The following is a 24547-nucleotide window of genomic DNA, read 5'->3' as shown; positions in this document are numbered from 1 at the left end:
AAACAAAGTCTACAGAAAAATAAAATAAAAAATGGCCTTAAGTGCACGACCTACCACCGTTGCGGGATATGCTTAATACATATTTGATTAGAAATATTTATTGGCGTAAGACGTGCAAGCGAACGCACAGAAAATGTATTCAAATTATTAATGTGTGTAAATGTTCATGACCATATACTCCTTGATGTAAAAGGGTAAATGCAAATATCGTAATCTCCACTGTGTGCATATGCGTATGGCCGCAAAATATAGAAAAATTACATTCTGCGTTTTATAACCCAGACTAGAAAGTTCTGAAGTACATTTATAGTTTTTTACCCGCGGACCGTATGTCAACCCACAAGTCATCTTAACATGATATATAAACAACTTAATATCAACCTCATATGGATTTAATCGTTATTCTAAATGAGAGCAGGGTCCCTTTTAAATTTGAGGTTACTACGCATATGATCATTAAGTCAAAGTGACTAAAAATAAACTGAAACAAGTGCTGAAATCTAAATTCTTGATTCTCACTCGATAGAGCCTCACATGGGAAATGGAACCAAATTTAAATATATGGTCATTAATAAATACTGGAATATCCCTGTTTTATTTGGCAGATTGAACGACATTTTACGACATTAGCTAAAAGGGAAGGCTCAAGTTGAACGATCACAAGGGTCAAATGATAAGGGCGTAGTAAGCCCCTTCCAGGAAAAGAATCATGAATGCAAAATGCAAAGGTTCTTGATGTGGTCTCTTTTCAAACGCTGTCGCCTTCAGAGATTGCTGTCTCGAGTTTGAAAGCCTCATAATATTCAAACACATAATATAAAAATATCAAAAGTATTGTAAATCTTTTATGTAGTATGTGTATGCCAGCCCTATCCTACCCGGTCAGTTTGAAGAACAGTACTTCGTCCATTATTTTTGTTCTGCAAAATAAATTCATGCATTTGCCTACTGTTATAGAATTGATAGCTGTTAGCGTCTTAACCTCCTTCGTTTGTTATTGAACATTTGTAATATCATAGATCATATAACTCGACTATAAAGCTTGGTCTCAAAAATATATTAATTGTATTTATCACCATATGTATTTTACGCGAATACAATCTTGAAATAAACAACCAATGAGCACAATGAATGTTTACAATTACACACATAGAAAAATTTGCGTATGTGCATTCGTACATGCAAAAGTTACATGTAGTCATAAGTCTTGAACAGGAGACAAGTTTTCAATTTCTTTTTTGATAGTGTGGAAGCAAACACCCATGTATTCCCTCTTCTAATGATTAATCATTCAAATCATTTGTGTAATGCTTCATTTTTCTGAATCTCATATAATTAATCAAGAATTATATTCCTTTAAACTTAGACATTTCGAACTTTTTCAAAACCGACCACGTCATCGCAACACCTCCTTTATATATTTACCTCCTATATTCTATCATATATGTATAAAAGTCTGTACATTGTTTAATCCTAATATGAATATGTGCATGTGGTTAGTAGGATATTCAAGTCCATTGATTTGTTTCAGTGTAATGCCCATTTAAATTATTGGCCACGGCCAGCTCCGACCATGTCTTCACACTTCTTCAAAGTTGTTCATTATATCCAGTGTGTATATATTATGTGTGTTTCAGTCACTATTATACATTGTACTCAATCAAGGATTCAGATGTATTATTCCAGCTTAGCTAACAGTTTAAGTTCAGCTTCCCTTTTGATCATATTCATATTCAATTTCATATTGAAAAACGACCATTCCATTCACCATCACAATATTTGGTCTTTTGAGATTGCGAGTCAATTCTTTGTGTTTAAGAACCTGTAGTTTAGTGCGGCAAGCTTAGACAAAGGTAGTACGACATAATCAGTCAAACACATATTATTAGGTCTACTCGTACAAAAAAGATCAACCCCAACCCAAGCACTTCAGAGAAAAAAGAACATTTATATTTTAAACGATCGAAGGTTGATATGCACCAATGGACTGATGGTGTACATAATTGTGCTTGATAGTCCCGTGGCAATTTCAGCTTATATACATTTGCAAATATTATTTACATGATTGTGTGCATAAATCCTTAGTTTTTTTTTAAAATTTGATTACAAAGTCTCTTGGCGTTTATATCACGGCGAAATATTGAATCCGACTTCCTCTTCGCAATTGGGACTGGATTAACCCAGTGGAGATGTTACACAATAATGCGTTTGCGTTGAGAAAAAAAGTATGTTGTATGAATAAAAAGACTCGATGATGTTGGGTAAATGTAAACTTATGATGAGACCATCATAAACGACAAAAATAAACAAACTTACATAATACAATAAATTGTTCGAATTTTATATCATATCGCATCCTCATTCTCGTCCCCTAAAAGTTTTGGCAGCAGATATCACGTTTAAACATGTTAAATTTATCCTCTCTTAAAGTAATAGTGAGAGCGTTGCTGCATTACATCTACTCTGAAGTCGGCCATCGATATTTAAGTGTAGTTTCCAATATCATTTAAACGTATCTAATTTAGGCAAGATACGTTCAGCTCTCTTTAGTAAATGTGAGAATTCTATGAAACTATATTGTTTATTGTACTTCGAGTTTTTTGGTATGATATTCTATACTACAGACCGCCTAGGTGGTCTCGTGGGATCGTATTCGCCTCGAGAGCGGGGGGTCGTTGGCTCGAACCCCGATCGGGTCAAACAAAGACGTTAAAATTGGTATTTGGTTCAACGCTAAACACGCGGCATTTAAGAGTAAGAGCAAAGACTGATCGCCTCGTAGTCGTTAACCAGCCATCCATTATCATCGTTTATTTTATCGTTACTGTATAGTGACGTGTTTTTCTTCTACTGGTTTATATTACATCTTCTTTGGTTTCCACTAATCGAAATTAAAAAAGGGCAGGTAATATTTTTCAACTACACAAAATGTTCTTGTGCCTGTTGGGATATCTTTGACGGTAAATAATATTAGAATAACTCCATACTTTTTTTTTATCATGGGTCGGTTTTGGGCTTATCATTCTTTATAAGCATCTTTCGATTACAAAAGACTGTATGTTTACTTTTAATGTTTCGATTTGTCTGTGTCGTTGGGTTGCTGTCGCATTAACGTAAACCCTTATCATCTGTAAACCCTTGCTAAAGGGGTGCCTCCGTTTGGCAATGCGGATGTATAAATACGCAGCTACGTCCGGTCAAAATGGAAATGTCGTATATCCGATGCCTCGTGTAGTGAGAATTTCACGCCTTCTATACGTTAAAGAACAATTTGAATAGCTCTTTGAGGGGAAATAAGATCTACACACAAGTTAAATGGTTGAAATCTTTATACAGCAACAAAGATCAGCTAAATCTTCCAATAAGTCACATGGCTGATTTTAACACATTTGTTTGCGCCTTTTGCAAAGACAATTGTAGATGAAGAAAAACTTAAAAAAACAAAAACGATCAATCAGACAATATCTACAAATATATGAAAATAATTTGAACTCTTAGAAAAATTGTTGCCCTTAAAAACATTTTTTTATTATTCTTTTTTGCTTTTATGACAACTATACCAGATAAAAATAAACTTGAAGCAGCAAATTGTGTCACCTAAAAAAGACTGCCATCGTTGTTCGTTTCAATATGTGAGTTACTGCCACTCAATGAATATTTGAAGATTTTGTTCTCTTCCCCCTCCCTTCCCCCTAGTTTGTCTGGATAAGATACAATGTAACCCCTGATGTGGACTACGTTATTTAATATATAAAAAAGAACAAATGGAAAGTGACAAATGAGGAAAGAAATGCTAAAATTTACGTTTATTGCAGATCTTTTTGCTATTGGTGAAAACAATCTAAAATAAAATCATAAAACATCATAAAACATCAAAAGTCATTACATTATTCAATTATGTTTCTTGATCTTTGAACACAAATTTTAAATCAATCTCATTGTATTTTAGCATTGGTGCAATTGAAAATCCGAACTAAAGTTACCGTTTATTGAGTTGAATGTAATATTCAGCTGAATGTTTAGTTACCACCATAAACCTTCTATTTCAGATAAAACCGAATCGATTTACAAAAAATATTCAACGTATTTTTCATGTATAGGATTCCCTATTATAGACGTATTTAAACCTGTCCATGTAAATGAAAATTAAAAGATGTCATGTCTAATGAAACCATCAATTAACAATTCAAATATAAAATCAAATATCTAAAAATTGAAAAACTGTTTGAGACAATTATCAACTGAAGACTATTGATTATACAACACTAAATAAAGTTGATTAATTGACTGCTCCTTTAACATCCAGGGGCAAATATGTCATGCATATTCATGACGAGATGCAAAGAGGGACGACCTGAAACAGATGTTAACAATTTTAGAGTGACGCGTTTTTTTACTTATTGACTGGGTATGAGTGGAATAGTAAGTTAATTGTCCCTCGAGGTGCAACTATTGCCCTGAGGCATAGCCGAGGGCAATAGTTGTATCCGAGGGGACAATAAACTTACTATTCCACGAATATCCAGTCAGTAAGTGTTTTATTATACCGAAAGAGACAACAGACAATAAATGTCGGGACTAAATAAACTATCGTAATATAAAAAGCAGAAACACAACCATACTGTTTAACGCTAACTTCATCTAAGGCTACGTCCAGCACTGACGTCAACCCTAGACACAATAGGTAAAACGCGACGTCGTAACTCACGCGGTATTCTCAACATCCTCTTATCCCGTAGCTGCAGTTGAAATTCCGCGAAATATAATGACACTTGCGGTCAAACTGTTTCATCGAGGGCAAATAGTTGAAAACTATTGACCGGTCAAATAATTCAACGCTTGCAACTTGAAAAATAGTGATAAGACGATTCAGTAGCAATAAAATTATGTTAGAAAATTTTTTGGTGACCTATACTGGGAGGGGGCACATGCCCCCTGTGCCCCCACGGTAAATCTGCCACTGAAATGAAACCCCCGTCTGGTGTACACAATTATATGCCTGTTATCTTTGATTAATTAGCTTTCCCCCTAAAAGACAACAGTGTTGAAAATGAAAGTAACGCTTTATAAATTTGAGAAGGGAACCAATTGTACGAAATACCATACATATGTTTATAGTTGAAACGAGTATCAAAAGCTAAAAAAAAATCTTTTTTATTCTTAGTTCATGAGAACGGTCCCAACGGTTCCATTGGTAAATGTCTACACATTAAGTCAATTTTGTTCTTAAATAATTTACAAAAATATTTGCTCTGCACATATTGTGCGTTTCAACCTTATTCGAAAGATGCGAAATCTGTGCAATAAAATCTGCTCGCATTTTATTTTTTTAATTTATTACAGTGTTTTAGAAAATACTATCAGTTCAACAAACATCAAATGCAAAACTGGACGATCACAAGTACCTCGAAATATGACCTTGCTACACGTTGTGATTGATGACTTGACAGCATTTAAACTGAACAGAACGTTTCGATATTTACCAGATCCAACATTCAATATTTCAAATGAACCACAAACAGCTCAAAACAGGTATGAGTAAGAATAAGTATTTACATGAATGATCAATTCAATACAAAAGTCAGTATTTAATGGTTAAAATATAATTGAAGCCGTTTGTATTTCCTTTGATTGTGTTGTAAGATGTTTTCCTTTTGGCATATATTGAACAACTTATTTTATGCTTAGATAAGAGATACACTAAACGCAATATTTGGCGTTTTAAATCACAAGCATTTCTAATACTTCTTTTACAACTGAACACATCTGTATGTTATAGCTTTATTTTTATTCCTCAGCGGAGGTTCAACATTTACCATTCAAGGTGAAGGATTCAAAAATGTAGGAGAAGTAACTGTTGAAAGAGTGGTAAGTACAAAATTAGAATGCTGACAGTATCGTCCTCTTTTTTGTTTTGAGATACAATATCATGTTAAACGACGATATGGGATAAGGGCCTGTTCAGTCCCGTAATATAATAATTCAATCAGTTATTTCATTTAATATACAAATTTAAATTGTTTTAAGTACATATTTTGTTTATATTTTTGTAACTTACTTGAATTGGAAGACGTATTACTCTCAGTATTGCCTGTTTATACCTATATTTATTATCATATGTCTTTTAACATTATTTACATCGGTATATTCTGTTTTAGTCGAATGCCTATACAGTAAAACACTAAAATGAATTTAAAATGAAAAACAAGCATATAGCTAGCTATAAAACAAGGTTTAATCCACCATTTTCTACATAAGGGAATTTATGTTATTTTACTTTTTATAGCCATGTATAGACTAATAATATTTTAACAGGGTTTTATTAACTTTAAAAATGTTTTAAAATTGCGTGTCCCCTTCTTATTATTTCATTTTTTTATGTTTATAGAGGTACGAAGGTTGTATACCTATTTTCATTTATTTTCATAAGTCCAGTTTAAAAACAGACGAACCATTTCACTGTAAACACTATTATTAAAATAATGTAATGACTGATTGCGTCAAGAAATATAAACTGTGTAAACTACATCTGCTCCTACTATTCTATAGTCACATTAAGTAGTAAGTATCACAGTCTGTAACATGACAAACAAGAAATACTGTCAGACTAGTGGAAAGTAAAATATGTGACAAACTTGAAAATGTTGCAAATAATTAGATTTACGGATACGCCGTAACTATTAACAATTATGACAGCGAACGAGCTTGTGGCGATATAATTTTAGTATATTTTTTCTCATAGTCTTGCTTTGGTATTTTTCTAGTTTTAATTTTGTATCTGATATCGCAATAACGATTACAAACTTTTTTTTGTATATTTTATTAACCCAGAAAAGCAAACGCAATTCATGACAGAAAAGCAAACGCCAATGCTTAAAAAAGTTTGTTGCGTTATCATGATATGTATGCTTTAAGGAGTATTTTGAAGATCTGAATTTCAAATAAAATTTATAATTTTTGTAAAATTCATTAGATATTGTTTTTCCAGGAAAATCCTTGCGAAGTACCAGATGATACTTCAGCTGTTTGTGAAACACCTCCAAAATTAGGGAATCAAACTAATCAAACAGTAATTGTTCATTTTGATGGATTGACAGTTCAGATTCCAATAGAATATGTAAATGATCCTACCTTCGAAAAGTTTAAAGGCGTAAACGAATATGATAAAGAGTCTTCTATCAAAATTAAGGTAATGTTTTAAAATAAGATGCATATTCTAATGTATAGTTTTACAAATGAGGAGATGTGGTATAATTTCCAATGAGAAAACTACTTACCAGGGAACAAAGAACGAGAATGTATACAATTATAGGTCATCGTACGGCGTTCAAAAATGGTCAAACCATACCATGTTTAAACCTATAAAAGGCCCAACATGACAAAATAGGAAACAATCGAAAAGAGAAAATCAATGGCCTGACTATGACTAACACTTATTATAAAACATTTGTGACAGAAACGACCCCGCAACAACCACTGCATTACAGGCTCCTGACTAAGGATAGACACATATAGAATGTGGCGCGGTTATACTAGTCTGTAATCGTTTAACTACATGTATCCCCATACATTGGACAGCGGTGTTACAGCAAAACATAACAACAAATTGTAAAAATCAGTTGACACAAACTTAACTCATCATATTGACACAAAGCACACAAACACTTGCATAAAAAAACACACAGTACTGATTCAAGATTATTCGCAGTTTCTTTATGTTAGTTCTAAACCAAGTACAACTAGTAACTAAATCACCAAGTCAGTAAACATCCTACGGATTTAGTGTATAGAGACCTGATAAACAGTCTTCGAAAAGCATACCCTTGTGCCAAAATAGAAATACATTGCATCGATAGGATGTAGAATCATAATTTAAAACTGGATAGCAATACATATTTAGTTATTTAACTAAATCAATTACTTTACGAATATTTGTTTTTAAAGAATCAATGAGTTGACGTGGACTGATTTATCTTAAAAAACATTAAACAAAAAACAAATATTGAGGACATCAGCCAACCATAACTTGGGACCGGCACTTACACAAAGAACACTTCAGGGTTCAATCCTTCTCTCGACACAGACAGTGGTATTCCAGCACAACATAATAATCAACAGTAGAAACCAGTTTTATGGCTTTACTCACCAGATCAGCACAAAATAAAAAAAACATAACATAAGAAAAAAGAAAAAAATACCGATCTAAGAGTACTTGCTGTTGTTGAGGGCTAGTTCAACCCAAAATACAAGTAATCATGTTTTCCAAGACTTATACGTCTATTGGTCAGCATGTTATTATAAATATAATGAAAGGTTCTCCCTCAGTTCGTGTTGCACAGTCTATAATTTTCTATGTTGTGTTTTATATACTGTTATTTTGTCTTTTTATACCATGACGTTGTCAGTTTATTAATGACTTATGAATTTGAAAGTCCCTTTGGTATCTTATGCCTCTCTTTTACAATCAGTTTTATTACTGAAATAGATAATAGAGAACTTTAAACAATTTTGAACAGAAGTCATGTGAATGGTCAAACTAAGTCCTTATCCAATTTTGAAAATACAATGCTTATAAATAGTTAACAAAGCAAGTTGGTTTTTGTCTTGTTCATAAGAAGAGATATTTGCATTTTGCTAAAACTGATAGGTATATTACAAAATGCTTCGATATTAAGACAAACAACGGAGAAAGATACAATTCAGGCAATCAAAACCATAAATTCGAATTGATAGGAAAAAAGACTTTACACAGCAAAAAAAATATGTTTGAACGGCACAAATCGCACTGACAAACTCTGATTTTCTTGAAAATTTTAAAGTTCCTGCTTCATTAGGTCCAACCGCTGTGTTATATATTATATATAGCGTCAATAATGAAAATAAAACATACAAAACAATAAATACAGTTGTTGAGAAAAAGTAAAAAAATATTATGGAGGAAATTAAAAACATTGTTAATCCGTACTTACCTTGTACTCAGATGCTGCTGACACCATGGACAAAAAGTGATCGGTCAGGGTCAAAGTGACACAAACATATCAAGTATTAATCCACAGTCCTTTAAATGACAAAAAAACAAAAGTCATTTTTTGTAGGCTATTGTTTCCTTCTGTAATAGCTAATGGAATTTTAGTTACATTGATAGTTCAATGTTACTGTGATATATTTCTGAATCAGCATTAAGAATCTCTCTTTCTCTCCTTCTTTCTCTCTACCTAAATGGTAAACCAAAACATACATGGGTTTGTTGTTTGCATTATTTCATAACATCATTGCACTATCGTTAATACAACAGTTTTAAATAGGTAGAAAGTACAAGGCATACCTATATTACTTTATCACTTCCATTATTTTCTTTATAGGGTAAAAATATTTTGAATGGAGCACGACCTACAGACTACACAATACATGTTGGTTTGGATGGAAGTTGTTTCATTACTGATATAAATATGCAACTTATCACATGTTACCCACCTAAATCAGTACCTCGGACTAATAAAACAGATGTGAATACGGTTCATGTTATTGTAAGTAATATCCTTAATGTATGTGTATTAAAAAAAATAATGGAAGTGCATATATGTCATATTTAGAGTAGATGATAATTATGGCAATTTTCGTTCAACAGAGATTAGAAGAGATATCTGTTGTAAAAAAAAATTCTGTAATATATAGATCAAAGACTGAACCTTCTTTTATTGGGTTGGTACTTAAACCATTAAATGTCCCTACATTAACCTGTACACTCTTATCAATTGTCCAGTTTCATTCGCAAATGTTGTACTTCACTATTGTGTATATCTTATGAAATAAATATATCTTCATCCTTCAAATTCATAAACTCACCGTCAAAAAGTCCACCATGAAACAAAGCGTTTTAAATATAATGCATATTAGATATATAAGCAAGTAACCAATAGTTCAAACGCATGATTTCAGAATTAGTAAAGACTAATTTCATGGTCAGTTCAGTATTTTTGTGATTTTACTGTTTACCCTTTTTGTAATTAACATGCACATCCATATACCAAAAATGTTGAAAGATGACAGTTGTTTTCCATTCCTTTGATGTGTTTGAACTTTTGATTTTCCCATTTGATAAGGGACTTTCCGTTTTCAATTTCCTTGGAGTTCGGTATTTTTGTTATTTACTTTTTTTCTTAACGATAGTCTTTTTAAGTCTGTAAACGAGATACTGTCTGTGAAAGATTCCCTAACTATTCATTTCATGCATTAAAGCATAAAACAGGTATCATTTTTTATGTTGTGTTTTGTGTACATTTGTTTGTCTGTTGGTCGTTTTCTTTTTTAGTCATGGCATTATCAGTTTTTGTTTTGACTTATGAGTTTGAATGTCCTTTTGGTATCTTTCGCCTCTCTCTTATAGTTTTCATCCCGACGAATTATGTGGTTTATGCATAAATTGTATCACGTACATTGCATGTAATGTCTGCAACGTATCCTGTGCTTTGTAGTGGCTTTTAATTGAACATTCATCTATACTTATAACTTATTTTTAGGACTTAGTTTATGAAAAAAAAACATATGACTTCTTTTTTCATATTGTGACCTTTCCACTTTATGTATCAATATTCCACAATACTCAAGCCACATTTATACTGGTTGTTAATCTGCATTTTGATATGATATTCTACAGTTTATGTTTCCTATGTGCATTTTCATAATAGAGGCTTACTTATTAAGATAAAGCTATTTGATATGATTAAAGTCATCTCTTCAGAGAATTTAACAACATGTAAAACTGCTATCATGACACGCATGTTCAGTTGATCTTAGTCATAAACGGTATGACGAATCACCGAATGCGACTAATCTACTACTTTTATATGTAATGAACAAAACGATAGGTAACGCATGTGCATCAGGTGCTGCTATCCCTTCAGAAGCAAATGTTTCTGTATCAATATCTTTTTATTATTGAAAAAAAAAATCTATTGTAAACCAAACGTAAAACAGAAATGTTTAATGGTTAACTTCACTGAATAATAGAACAAGTCTTTTTAAACTTAAAACGTTAATTTTCTTCTTTATCGGAAGCAACTTTATCGAATTCATCAACTAAATTCAATGATATAAAAAAAAGGAGATGTGGTATGATTGCCAATGAGACATCTATTGAACCAAATTTCAGATGAAGTGGATGTAAGCAATTATAGGCAACCGTACGACATTCAACAATGAGAAAAACCCATACCGTATAGGCGACTATAACAGTGAAACAATTCCAACGAGAAAACTAATAGTCTTATTTATAACAAAACAATTTACGAAAAGCAAATTTAACAGACATGAACCATGCAACGACAACCACTGAACTACAGACTCCTGACTTGGGACAGGCACATTATGAATGTGGCAGGGTTAAAAACGTTTGTGAGCGCTCAACCCTCCCCTAACCTGGGACAGCGGTGTAACAGTACAACATAAGAACAAACTGTAAAACTCGGTAGCAATTGGCTTAACTCGAAATGTTGGTACGAGGAACAAACACAACTAACATAAAACAATAGACACAAAGCACAGAAGTAAGAGTACACAATTTCATCTGCATTGTTAATGTCGTGTGATTGCAAATACTTGCTTCTTTAGTTGACATCTGTAAAATACGGTCCAAAAATAAACACTTTATATTTAGTACTGGTTACCACAACTATTGCTTTTACTAACGGTCGGTGTTTATGCACACTATTTGACCTTTTAGCAAAATCTTAATTAGCACTATAAAGAATGTAGACATAAGTTCCATTCGAAACAAGTATTTTTAAGAATCTCCATGCATTGACTCAGAAGAAATATGTTAGTTGGCAATACTGCGGATATATATATATATATATATTGATTACGTGTTCCCTGATTTAATAGTGTCATTCCAAATTGTGAAGTACAAACGTGACAAAGAAAGTCTTATAAATGTTTCCTGTAGATATGTTTAATGTCTCTTTATTTGACATACGAATTAATATAGTGCAATTTTGCGTCTGAACAATTGAGTGTGCACTAGTATTGTGTCAAAAGTCTACCAAGTCAATGTAAACAATGAGTTTTCTTCCTACAGGTACAGTCAAACTTCCAAATGAAATCTTTGTGTCTATGAAAGAATTTAGTAAAGGTTTTAAATAATTAGTGGTAATGAATTCCCTGACTTAATAGTTTACCAGTTATACATCGATTGCGCTTATTGGGATCCAAAAAGCCACTACAGACACGGAAATAGCGAACGAGTTTGGATATATAAACACGGTGTCAAAGGAATATTACCGTCCAAAAAAGGAAAATACCAATATGGAAAGAAAAATCGTCCCTTTTGTCGTACTTTTTTATGAAGAGTTTTTCGTGTAAAACTGAAATTTCTCAATCTAGGAAAGGACATTTATTAATGTTTAGGTATTAACAAAATCTTCACAGGACATTTGATGCAAACAACAACCAATCAATTATCAAATACAATGTGTGTATATCCTTCTGTTTAAATATGTATCATTTATTACAAAAAAATATTTACATGATGTGTACTATCCTTTTGATTCTTGATGCATTCACTGTAGTCTCGTATTCAAATTTATTTGATCTAATTGTTATAAACAACGGAACAGATGTTGGACTCGTGAAGAAACTCGCTTTGGACGTAATACGTACTACGTACACTACATTTTTAAGAAGTTTTCTTACTTATCATTTTAAATGTTTCTACTTGAAAATCTGATTGTACATATATCTTTGGCTGTCACTTATGTTAGTCTTAATCTGAAATGAAACGGGTAAATATTCTAAATACTCTTACTGGAACTGTAGTAAGATGATTACAGCTGTTGATCGACAACATCAATTTACGTTTTAGCAATGCAGTTCATCGACATGTATACGGCATTCCTTCTGCCAGCAACTTTTCCTCTTTATTAGGTGACTTGTTTAAGTATTATTATTGATCACTGTTTATGGCCAAATTCAGTAAAGATTCTTCTAAGTTGCATTTCTTAGAATATTTAGTTAACACGTACCGTTACCTTGATGATAAGTTTTTTTAAATAATTTAGAACTGTATACCTATTTTGCGGTAACTTACAAAACGGATATTACTTTGAAAAAAATAATAAATTTGACATCAACAGCAGTACTTGGCCTTTTCTTGATTTGCATTTTCAGTTTTACACGAGAAACTCCATACATAAATGTTCAACAAAAAAAAGTATTGTTTTGTTCCCTTTTGCCAACTTGCTTTTTTGAATGTTGATTGTTTTTAATCCCCTTCTTACGGTATGTTTAATTCACTATGTCCGTGTCTGAAATGACGATTTATATATCAATTATTCTAGTCTATGTATATCTGGTAAGTTATTAGACCAGGGATTTCGTTATCATACATTACAAATAAAATCTTAATATTTTTTTTTCATTTGATGCAAACATTTAGTTTGTGGTATAGAAACCTTTTTATAAACGGGATATCTGATTTCTAATTTGTACGGTGATGTTGTTTATAGAACTCGTAAATTTAAAAACGGTTCCTGTAATCTTACTTATTCTTCCACAATCTGTTTGAAATTTAGGTACTGATATCTCACTTTTTTAATATATAGGTTAATGTTGGAAATATAAAAGCGTACATTGGTGACCTACAATACAAAGAAGACGTCAATACATTAGCCATCATAGTTGCTATTTTGGCGGCTGCATTGGTTACAGCTGTTGTAATTGGCATATCTGCTGTAGTCATTTTACGAAAAAAGAAGAAAAAGGCTATCAAAGAATTTAAAATGGAACTTATGACAAGGGAAGAAACGATCAGAAAAGCTAGTAGAGAAGGTGATAGGTTTTCATTTGATACTATTTTTTCAGACAAGTGGTCTTCGTTTATTCATGTAATTTATCCGCCGTACGCGTGTACATGCACACATGATATGTCGTACAAAAATACTTTAAAAACAGTTATGCCAATTATCAAAGAGACTAATCTCTCACAACAAAGGATATTTGAAATGCGGGTTATCAAACCAACCACTTTATATTATTGGAATACTCTTCTTGTCAGAGAAATAGAGATACTGAAAGGGTTTTACATTGGAAGGTCTTTTTGTCTAATTTGTTAGTATAAAGTGATTTAATTTCCTCCATTAACTTCGCAAAAATATAATGTGTTCCTCTGATTCAAATTGGCACAAAACAAATGATTTCACAACTTATCTTTCAGATAGTAATTAAAGTATTCTATAGTTGCAATTTTTTTTGGAAATATTATTATTGATTGATATATAAATATGGTGATCCTGATGAATATGCAAGAGTTTAATTATATTTACCCGAAGGCTACTAAGGAATAGATATATGGTCACTCTTGGTCAAAATTGACCGCCCTTCATCCCGGTCGACCCCTATTTCAAGACCTAGTTATTGTATGTATTGTTGTGTTGTTTTCGTCCTGAACATGCATGAAATGTTTGCCACTGGACGGTATGCAATCAATAATCAACAAATTGTATTTGGTTTTATAAATTAATTTGTATTCGTTTGTAAGATTAATGCTTTTATTTTGACTGTGAATTATATTACAATAGCCAATTTAAACGTTTCTCTTTCGTTACTTTATTTTGTAGAATTTGCCGATGCCCAAATGAATATCAGGGACATAAAATCGGACCTCGTTACTACAAGAGTACCATTTTCCAACTATCAAACGTATATTCTTCTTCAGCTCTTTCCGAACCAAGATATAACCAATAATCCCTTACTTCATGATTCAGAGGTAAGATGCGCATTGCAATATTTAATTTTGAAAAAAAAAAATTTAAATATGATTCATATATTATTTATAAGTTGAAATAAAAATCATTTCGTGTTTAGCGAGATGTATGAAAATATAAAAAACTGGCCTGATATGTCTTTCAATCTACCTTTTGCATGTTTCGTAACGTAATCAAATATTTTAAAGCCAATAAATAATTATAATTATGATAATTATATAAAAATGAGACAGAATGTACCATTAACCATAGCAAAAAGGAAAAACAGCGGAAAGATTAACAATAATCCACAAAACACTACGCACTTAATCTACCTTGGAGTTACTAAAAACTGAGCAACACGGTCTTCATGAAACAGTATGGGTGGTTTCAGGTGTCCCAGCCTGGTAAGACAATTCTGTCCTAAGGGTGGCACCAGTAATGGCAAGTACAAATTCGGTAGTAAATACAGTACAGTATTGATTCTATGGTTCACATAGCAAAAACGAAACTTAAGATCGTTGTTCTTCGAACACAATCAAACAGATATTCTGTTACAAACTTTTTTAATGTTTATATTTTATAGATGAGGAATTTTTCGAAATAAAGTATATACCTATGGGCTATGAATTGTATGGTATTCCATCTCTCGTCCTCCTGGCTTGAGCTTTTTAAAGATAAAACGACGACTTTTAAAGAAAAGTGGTGGTCTTATGATTTTCATGATTTTTACGTTTCCTCTCTCTGATATTTTGAACTTTAAACAAAAGAAAATATATATATCAAATTTGCTGATAAGAATATATGCTTTCAAACATTCATTTATACTTTTTAAAACAAAAACAAATACCCTTATTACAGGTACGATAGAAAGCCAAAACAATCAGTTTCTGAAGTAACCAGACATATAAAAAGTTTATGAATCGTGATACTAAAGACTTTTATTGGTTTAATTTCAGATAACAGATGACAGGAAAGCCGGAATAAAAAGTGCGATGGACAAGTTTGAAATGTTGTTGTCCAATAAGCTTTTCCTGAAGTCACTTATTCAAACATTAGATCGGCCGAATATGCTGACAATGCAAGAAAAGTAATAATAATATACATCTCTCCTCTAATTCAATGTAAAAGTAAATAATTTAATTTTTGATGTAACACGTCTTCTGATTGGCTGAAAGTTTTTGTCTATCAGCTCATAGACATAATTTTGTCATGTGACCGTGACGTCATCAACGTTTTTTTAATGACTTAATCCTTAAAAATGGAATTGAGAATTAAATCATAAGGATTGACTATAATATTGTTTCTGCCTATTCCAAATAACCTCAAAAATGTGGTGCACATTTTTAAAAAACCGGCTACTCGGATTATTCAGTGTGCACCCCATTTTTGACGTTATTTCTTCACAAACAGAATAAATATGACAGTCGTTCCTTAAATATATGAATTGAAGATTACCCGTTCTGCGCATTATTTAATACAATCTGCTTCAAACCACGACAAGGACAACTAAATTAAATCATTAAAGTAAGGTAAAAGAAGAGGAAGATAACATCCCAGAGGAACTTGTATTCTAGGTTACCTCGTGTAATGCAAGCAGGAAAATGTGAAAGGTGTCAATACTCAGATCATATTAATACTAAACTCAAACTCACATTTTTAATTTTCCTCATTTCGTTAGAAAGTGTTTTGGAGCATAGCATAAACTATAAAGCTTCAATATATACAGCTCATCAACACTACAAGAGCATTTCTTTTAGAAGTTTATTGTTATGTGGTCAACTGATGTGTCTTATAAATGTTACTCCATTGTTATTAAAAACAACTAAATTTCATTCATTTCAGGGCTCATTTTACATCCGTGTTGTCGGTTTCATTGCTTGGAAATATGAGACTCTTCTTCGAGTAAGTTTATTTTGTATTATCTTCTCCTAGTACTCTAATGGCGATGCGAAAACTATTCCTCAAGACCAAATGACGGTCTTCAACAATGAGAAAAACCAATACCGTATAGTTATCTAATAAAGGCCATGGGATGACAAATGTCAAACATTTCAAAAGAAAAAGCAACGACCTGATTTATACTACAGTAATAAACGAAAAACAAGTTATGACAGACTACAAATAACGACAACCAATGATTCCATGTTTCTGACGTGGAATAGACATCATAGACATAAAGAACGTGGCGGTAATAATTGTGCTTGATAGCGCTCCTCTCCATACATGTGACAGTGTTGTGACAACACAACATACGAAAAAATTGGTTAAAATGAGTTGCAACGGATTTGACTCATCAGCTCGATCTTTAACACAAAGCCAAATGATAAAATGACAAAAGACACAATGTACCCTACAAATGTAAGACCTGTTTCCTTTTGGCCATGTTATTGTCTGTATTACATTATTTTGTTACATTTAATTTTGTTAACTCACATCACTTATATTTTATTTTGAAGTTTGGTTCATTGTTTACTGGTTGATATGATTCGGTCATCATCGAAAAAGCAACAGAAAGTTTTATTCCGAAGGTACGTTTAAGTTTAGTTTTAAGAACAATGTGCATCTGTTCAAATCTCAACGCATTTTTTAATGATGATCTTTATTCTTTAAAAATGTTTAGTTGAAACTCTATAAGACTATCTACATAGTTTAATATGTTCTTTTTGCGATCATTGAAAGTATGTTCTATGGGTGTGTTTATTTGTGTATTTAACAGGTTTGACTCTATAACTATGAGATTAATGGTCAATTGGTTACAGATAGGACTGTACAAACATTTAACGGTATGTAGTGTTCTAAAACATTTGTAAAACTTATGATGTATTTGCATATCTTCCAGTATTACGTACTAGTATATGATATACTTTTATATAACATGTTCTATCGGGTAGTATAGGTAAACATAGCTGTATTTAACCATATTATTTTCATTAAATACTAATAAATTTACCAACATTCTGCTGTCATGTATACAACTTGTTATTGAACAAATGTATGCTTAGTTTTGTTGTCGAGCCTTCGACTTTAGTTGCAGAAAACTCGACATAGGGAGAGTGATCCGGCGGCGGCGGCGGCGTTAACAAACTTCTTAGAAGCTTAATATTACAGAAGGTAGAAGGCCTGGATCCTTCATTCTTTGTATATAGATGCCTTATGTTATGAAATTTCCGTCTGTCATATGTCCATTGTCCTTGACCTCATTTTTATTGTTCAGTGAGTACTTTAAAAAACGTTAGATTTTTAGTATTCTTAATTTCTCTCTTATTATGAGTAATAGGATAACTATATTTGGTATGTGCGTACCTTGCAAGGTCTTCATGCCTGTCAGACAGTTTTCACTTGACCTCGACCTCATTTCATGGATCAGTGAACAAGGTTAAGTTTTCGTGGTCAAGTCTATATCTCAGATACTATAAGCAATAGGTCTACTATATTTGGTGTATGGAATGATTGTAAGGTGTACATGTCCAACTGGCAGGTGTCATCTGACCTTGACCTCATTTTCATGGTTCAGTGGTTAAAGTTAAGTTTTTGTGTTTTGGTCTGTTTTTCTATTACTGTATGCAATAGGTCAACTATATTTGGTGTATGAAAATATTTTACGATGTACATGTCTGTCTGGTATGTTTTATTTGACCTTGATCTCAAATTTTACGGTTCATTGTTCAATGTTAAGTTTTTTGTTGTTTTTTTGTCTGTTTTTCTAATACTATAAGCAATAGGGCAACTATATTTGGTGTATGGAATAATTGTAAGGTGTATATGTCTGTCTGGCAATTATGATCTGACCATGACCTCATTTTCACCATTCATTGGTCAATCTTAAGTTTTCCTGGTTAAGTTTGTTTTTTAGATACTATATCCAATAGGTCAACTAGATTTAAAGCATTTAATTATTGTAAGGTGTACATGTCTGTCTGGCAGGGTTCATATGACCTTGGCCTCATTTTCATGGTTCATTGATCAATGTTAAGTTTTCCTGGTTAAGTTTGTTTCTTAGATGTGGAATAGGGCAACTATATTTAAAGCATATTTGGTTTATGGAATGACTGTAAGGTGTACATGTATTTCCAGTTTGGTTTATCTGACTTTGAACTCATTTTCTTGGATCATGTTAAGTTTATGTGATAGTTGTAGTAAAGCTCTATATTTAGGACTATCAACATAATATCAATGGTTAGTAAAGAAGGCGAGACATTTCAGCGTGTGCACTCTTGTCGTAAATGATAGGTACATTCAATTGAAGTTCATAAGGATTATATCATTTAAAGGGGTTAAAAAACGAGTCAAGCATGAAAAAAGTATTTTATTTCATTTTTTCCTAGTTTTTGTGTTCAGATATGAATTCACCAAAAATGCAAAGGAAAATATATTGCTGAATTCAATTTATCATTCACAAAGAAATACTTGATTTTCATTGTTTGATTGCAGTCACGCAGTGGTATACATTTGTTTATGCTATATAGAGCAGTGCAAACAATTATTGAAATGGGACCAATAGATGCACTAACAGGTAATTCAAAGAACACCATTGCAGAAGAGAAGCTACTTAAAATGAGGATTGAACATCAGAATCTTGTAAGTAAAATATCAGTTACATGACATTACTAAATCGGTTATTTCAATCTTAACCGATATTAATATGTATCCATACTCAGACAAGTGTACATTTCAAAGAACTCTAAATAATTGCATGAAGTAACTTTTAATATCATAAGTTGAAGCAAGGATACATAAACATCACAATAATGACAAGGGGGTCACTAAGAACTATACATCGATGGTAAGCTGACGACACTATGAAAAAAAGGACAAAAAAAATCTTCACAGAAACTTTGCGATTGGTGAACATGAACTCATCTAAAAAGAATGAATTGAGGTCAGAACTGTCTGCAATTCCTGACGACGTCTGAATAAAGACATTTTTTATTTGCGGAGTTTTTAAATTTTACTTTCAAATCGACTGATGATGTCCTGTCGCTTAATAACACACTTTCGTTGAGTGTTTACATCTAATATGAAACTAATATGAAAGTGAACTGGCGATTAAAGATACTGCTGAAACCAGAAGGTCCGCATTACATCTTAATCTTTTCCTTGATAGTGAGTTTGGTGGACGACTTCAAACTCAAAATGTATGACAAACGTTAGGATTTCAATTTTCCAATGGTCACATTCCCCATTTCTTAGTAGTAACATACCCTCTGCTCAATCGTATGGCGTTTGCATATCTCAATAAATACGTTACGTGCATGTACGCTCACACTTTACGGACTTCATTAACAGGGAATTGCACTTGACATGAACAAAAAATGCTTCAACTGAGTTATCAGGAGGAATAAATGAAATCGACACATCTATCTCCAATTAAATGACCGATACTATGTGTCTGTGTCTCAACTCAGTAGAGACAAGTTTTCGTGGTGATAGATCTTCAGATCTAAGGCCACACCGATTTGAATCTTAGTTCTTTTGAATTTCTGCTCCGGTTTTGAAGAAATCGACTTTTCAATATATACAAAAAATTACCGTTAAAAGAATAGTAAGATTTATTTTATTTTATTAAAGTGTCACCATCCATTACAGTATCTATATATATACACATAAAATCATAAGAACCTAACATTTAGTAAAAGGATGCCAGCCGAAAACGACTTATGAGACACTAAAAGTCGTCTGATATCCTAATTTACCGATTGTATCCTATTCCCGATTATGACGTTTGACTAAGAGTGGATTCGAACGCGGGTTATAGATGCATTGTAAGAGAGACTTGCCCTGTACTGTCGACACACCCGGACCGGCTATCAAAGTGTTGTTATTTTGCCTTTGGTAGTTTGATAAACATGTAGTGATATTGATTCAGACACTATATGCATTCTTTTCCATTATGTTACCAATTCTAACGATATACACGAATCTGTAGGTTCTTACAAAGGGCAAATACCTATGTTAAGTCAATAAGATGTTAAACTGTCATTAAACGAATGGCAATATTTTGTTCACATTTGAAAAATTTCAAATAGTGTTTTTTTTTTTAAATTTATACTTATATCAAACTTGTATTTCGTAAATGCTTGTCTAGCTTTTGGTGATTCCACAGCTATCAATGTTATAATATTACAGCAATTTCCAATACGGTAGATGCTCCTTTCTCCATTTATTCAGTAGATACTTAACACTTTTTTCTCGAGGAGAACAAGATCATTATGTTATACCTTCAACAATTATAAGTTTATGTCTTATTTTATTTAGACGTTACAAATAGATTTGAACGGAAATAGTGACCAGCATTATCCTGTGAAAGTTCTTGACTGTGATACAATATCACAGGTGAAACAGAAATGTTGTGCGCAGATTTATAAAAATAAACCTGCTTCAGAAATACCACACAATGATGAACTTTCTTTAGGTATGTAGTTCTTATCACTATACATATAGACGTGTGCATTTGTTTACAATATGTAGTCATAAGAGTTCACAACTCAGAGTCATTTGAACAAGTCGTTTACACTGATAACTTTAAAGGAGTCCGAAGTCTTCCAAAATACCTTTTACAAAATACCGAACTCCAAGGTAAATTCAAAAAGGGAGAGGTCCATACTACCTGACAAAACCAAACGTTATACCATATCAACCAACTGGATAAATGAAAAATAACAGAAATATTCCTGACTTTGTACCGGCATTGTATGACGAGAGTGGTGGATTAAACCTGGTTTTATAGCTAGCTAAATAGTATGACAGTTGTTTATAATTCCGTTAAATTTATAAAATAGGGTGAGCAACCCAAACAGATATAATTGGTTAATGTGACAATAATGATTGGGATCTAGCAGCTCAATGCGCAAGTCAGTAACGGAATTTAATGTCTGCATCCCTTTTGTACCCCTTGAAAACTGTAAAAAAAATATTTGGAGCTCCGTTATAAATTGGGCTGTGTTTCTTGTATTGTTAATTGTATGTCGTTTTTATTTCGTCAATAGGGTTGTCTGTTTACAAAGAAATTTAGATTTTCGTTTGACTCCTATTGGTATAGTTTCTCTCTTTCTGAAAATTGCCTAATGATACTGCTTGGAAAATACAACATATAGTATTTGAATCACTTTTGAACTCGAAAATGCCTTCAATCTCATTTGGAGCTTTGAAAACAAATTGCATAACAAAACATCGGTCATTTAATAATTCTGCTGATTAATTATTTGGAATAATGATATAATTTTCACATTTTTAATCATTTTACATATAGCAATTTCCATTTTTGGAACCCGATTATCAAATATAAATGATAGATCTATACTTTCTGACATTCATAAGGGCAATTCATTAACTGACTAGACGTTAAGCAACCAACAATCAATCAATTAACTCACATTGTTGTAAGAATTAAAATATAGCTTACAAAACTACATCCGTTTTAACCTCCAAAATCATTTTATCATTAAAAATATCATAACTTTAATGTTTTCATTATGGTAAGCATGACACAATTTGCACATTCCTTAAAAGATAGAAAAAATCTTTGTTTGAAAACGAAGGATGTAGCTTGAGGCCTATGACATTACAGAAAGGAGATACATGATTCTCTCAATCAATATACTGTGATCCAACTTTTTTTGGCGGATACTTTTTTGTTGTGGTTAGCTTTTTTCCAGCCGATTTTGCAGTGATTTCCTTTCGCGAAATTCTAACTTGGTATATTCATGTGCCATGTATAAGAGAAGTCACAAGATTTACATATATTTAAGGAAAACAGTACTGTATTTAAAACGTTGCCACTGTCGATTAGGGATTTGACGGTCGCAAATGATGTTTCACTGGCAACGCGGAGAATAGCTAGTGATACGAATACTTGCGACCGTCAAATTATGGAATAACAGTTCTATAGTTAAAAAGTTGCTGCCGTCAATTGGCGACTTGACGGTCGGAAATGCAGTTTTACTGGCGATTCTAATTGAGCATTTAAATAACTATCAATATTTGCATCAATCTTTGCTGTGGGACACATTGCAGGTCATCATGATCATCGTATCACGTAGGAATAACTTAATGACGACTTTAATCAGTGGATACACTTACTATTTTTTTGTATCAAACATGTTTTATTATCTTAGAATGGCAAGAGGGAAAAGCAGGAAAACTTTTGCTGAATGATATTGACAACACTAGTGATAGAAACAATGGACTTGTATGCCTGAATACCTTAAAACATTATATGGTTAAAGACAACAGTAGAATGGCACTAATGTATACACATCATGACGACGACGATGTTTATGGTAAATAATTGAACATGTCTACTGTCAGTGGTAGTTTTCTAAACATTGTTTGTGCATAAACTGTCCATCTGATTTTTGCATCTTAGTAGATACTGAGTTCACTTATGTTATCCTGTAGTATTCAAGTAGTTGTTAACGCGCTTTGAAATGTTTGCATAACAATTTTGGAAACCTCTGTAATCATGGTAATCGGATTTTCATTATTTTACTACTTCTGTTACATATCGTATAAATGTTTTAAGTCTATGTAGAGCTATGCAACTACATTTGAATATATGTTATACAGTCTGCCTTTTTTGCATAAACCACGAATGACAAAAACATGTATACGTATAAGATGCATGGGAAATTGTTGAGGGCTTAGTTTTTGTGTCATTTACGTTGAAAACAATTGGTTATCACGTTACCATTGCATTTTTTTCTTATTTCTTTGTTTCTGTTGACTCCTAAAAACATGTATCTAACATCTCCTTTCCGTAAAGACAACCGCAAGAAGTGTCAAGAGGACAAAAAAATGTGTTGGGCAAATAAGTGACGTAATTTTACAGTATCGAATCATTTACTGAAGACATATTACTATAGATTGTATAATAGTTCCTTAAGATGCGGATCGTATATTTTGAAATTGTATTAGACTTGAATGGTGAAAATGATTTTCGAATTAAAGTTACATGAATTATAGTCCTTATTTTTATTTGCTAGTGAATTCAACTGGACTTCGCACGGAAAGTGTCACGTCAGAGGATATAACATTACTAATGCCGGACAAAAGTGGAGTTGAGGAACTAGAAGCACACAAATGGCACTTGGTATATTAACTTCTGTTTTATTTACAATGTATATTTTGTATTTTTGACAACATTAAAGTCAACGTGTTTTTGTGTGTCTTAATGATCAGATACAAACAAGTACAGTCCTAAACATTGGTCAACTTTTCTAATATCATCATAAGTATTAAGACTTTCATATTACATGTATTATCCCCTAAGATAATGATATCAATGAACCGTAAGAAATTTCCCAAATTTTTAAATGATTTTTTAAATTTCCTTTAAGAAGAAAAGTTGTGCAGAAAAATTTATCTGATTTTTTATAGATGGTAGTTGTAAATGCTTAAATACATATACATTTTTGCACATCGATAATAACTCTCTGGTAGTCTGTTTAATATGTATACATACATGTACATGTCTTCAACATTATTTTTAAAGACTGTACGTGACTGCATTGGCAATATCAAAGTGATACCTTAATGCCTGAAGGTACAAATGACTAGTAAGTGAAGATATCCATAAGTTTGTTTCAAAATTTGTATAATAGTTTTTACAGTTTTGTTAATTGCGAGTTTATAATATTATACAATATAATTCTCTAAAGGAAACATGTTCGGTAAGTAGAGTGATGTGATGCTGTGTGTATAGTTTCAGACCATCTGCTGCAATATTATGCTTATCTAATTTAGCTATTACAATAGTATCGTTTTTACAACTTTCAATTGTAGAGACTTTCATCACTTCTGTAACATAA

At 32.3% G+C, this 24547-nt stretch overlaps 1 protein-coding gene across 1 annotated transcript in view; it reads left to right on the top strand.

The window, feature by feature from the left end:
• Nucleotides 1–24547, top strand: part of LOC127719019 (plexin-A1-like) — a 40352-nt gene that overhangs the window by 7277 nt on the left and 8528 nt on the right. Inside the window, exons 5-19 of the mRNA XM_052225112.1 lie at nucleotides 5344–5532; nucleotides 5799–5868; nucleotides 6989–7189; nucleotides 9363–9527; nucleotides 13599–13824; nucleotides 14613–14761; nucleotides 15698–15828; nucleotides 16584–16643; nucleotides 17198–17269; nucleotides 17458–17524; nucleotides 19173–19319; nucleotides 20997–21153; nucleotides 22856–23020; nucleotides 23723–23829; nucleotides 24398–24409. Coding sequence (XP_052081072.1) covers nucleotides 5344–5532; nucleotides 5799–5868; nucleotides 6989–7189; nucleotides 9363–9527; nucleotides 13599–13824; nucleotides 14613–14761; nucleotides 15698–15828; nucleotides 16584–16643; nucleotides 17198–17269; nucleotides 17458–17524; nucleotides 19173–19319; nucleotides 20997–21153; nucleotides 22856–23020; nucleotides 23723–23829; nucleotides 24398–24409 — 1918 coding nt within the window. The remainder of the gene's footprint in view (nucleotides 1–5343; nucleotides 5533–5798; nucleotides 5869–6988; nucleotides 7190–9362; nucleotides 9528–13598; nucleotides 13825–14612; nucleotides 14762–15697; nucleotides 15829–16583; nucleotides 16644–17197; nucleotides 17270–17457; nucleotides 17525–19172; nucleotides 19320–20996; nucleotides 21154–22855; nucleotides 23021–23722; nucleotides 23830–24397; nucleotides 24410–24547) is intronic.

This window comes from Mytilus californianus, unplaced genomic scaffold, assembly GCF_021869535.1.
Source record: "Mytilus californianus isolate M0D057914Y unplaced genomic scaffold, xbMytCali1.0.p SCAF_1, whole genome shotgun sequence".
Taxonomy (NCBI): Eukaryota; Metazoa; Mollusca; class Bivalvia; order Mytilida; family Mytilidae; genus Mytilus; species Mytilus californianus.
This window is presented reverse-complemented; position numbering and strand designations above follow the sequence as displayed.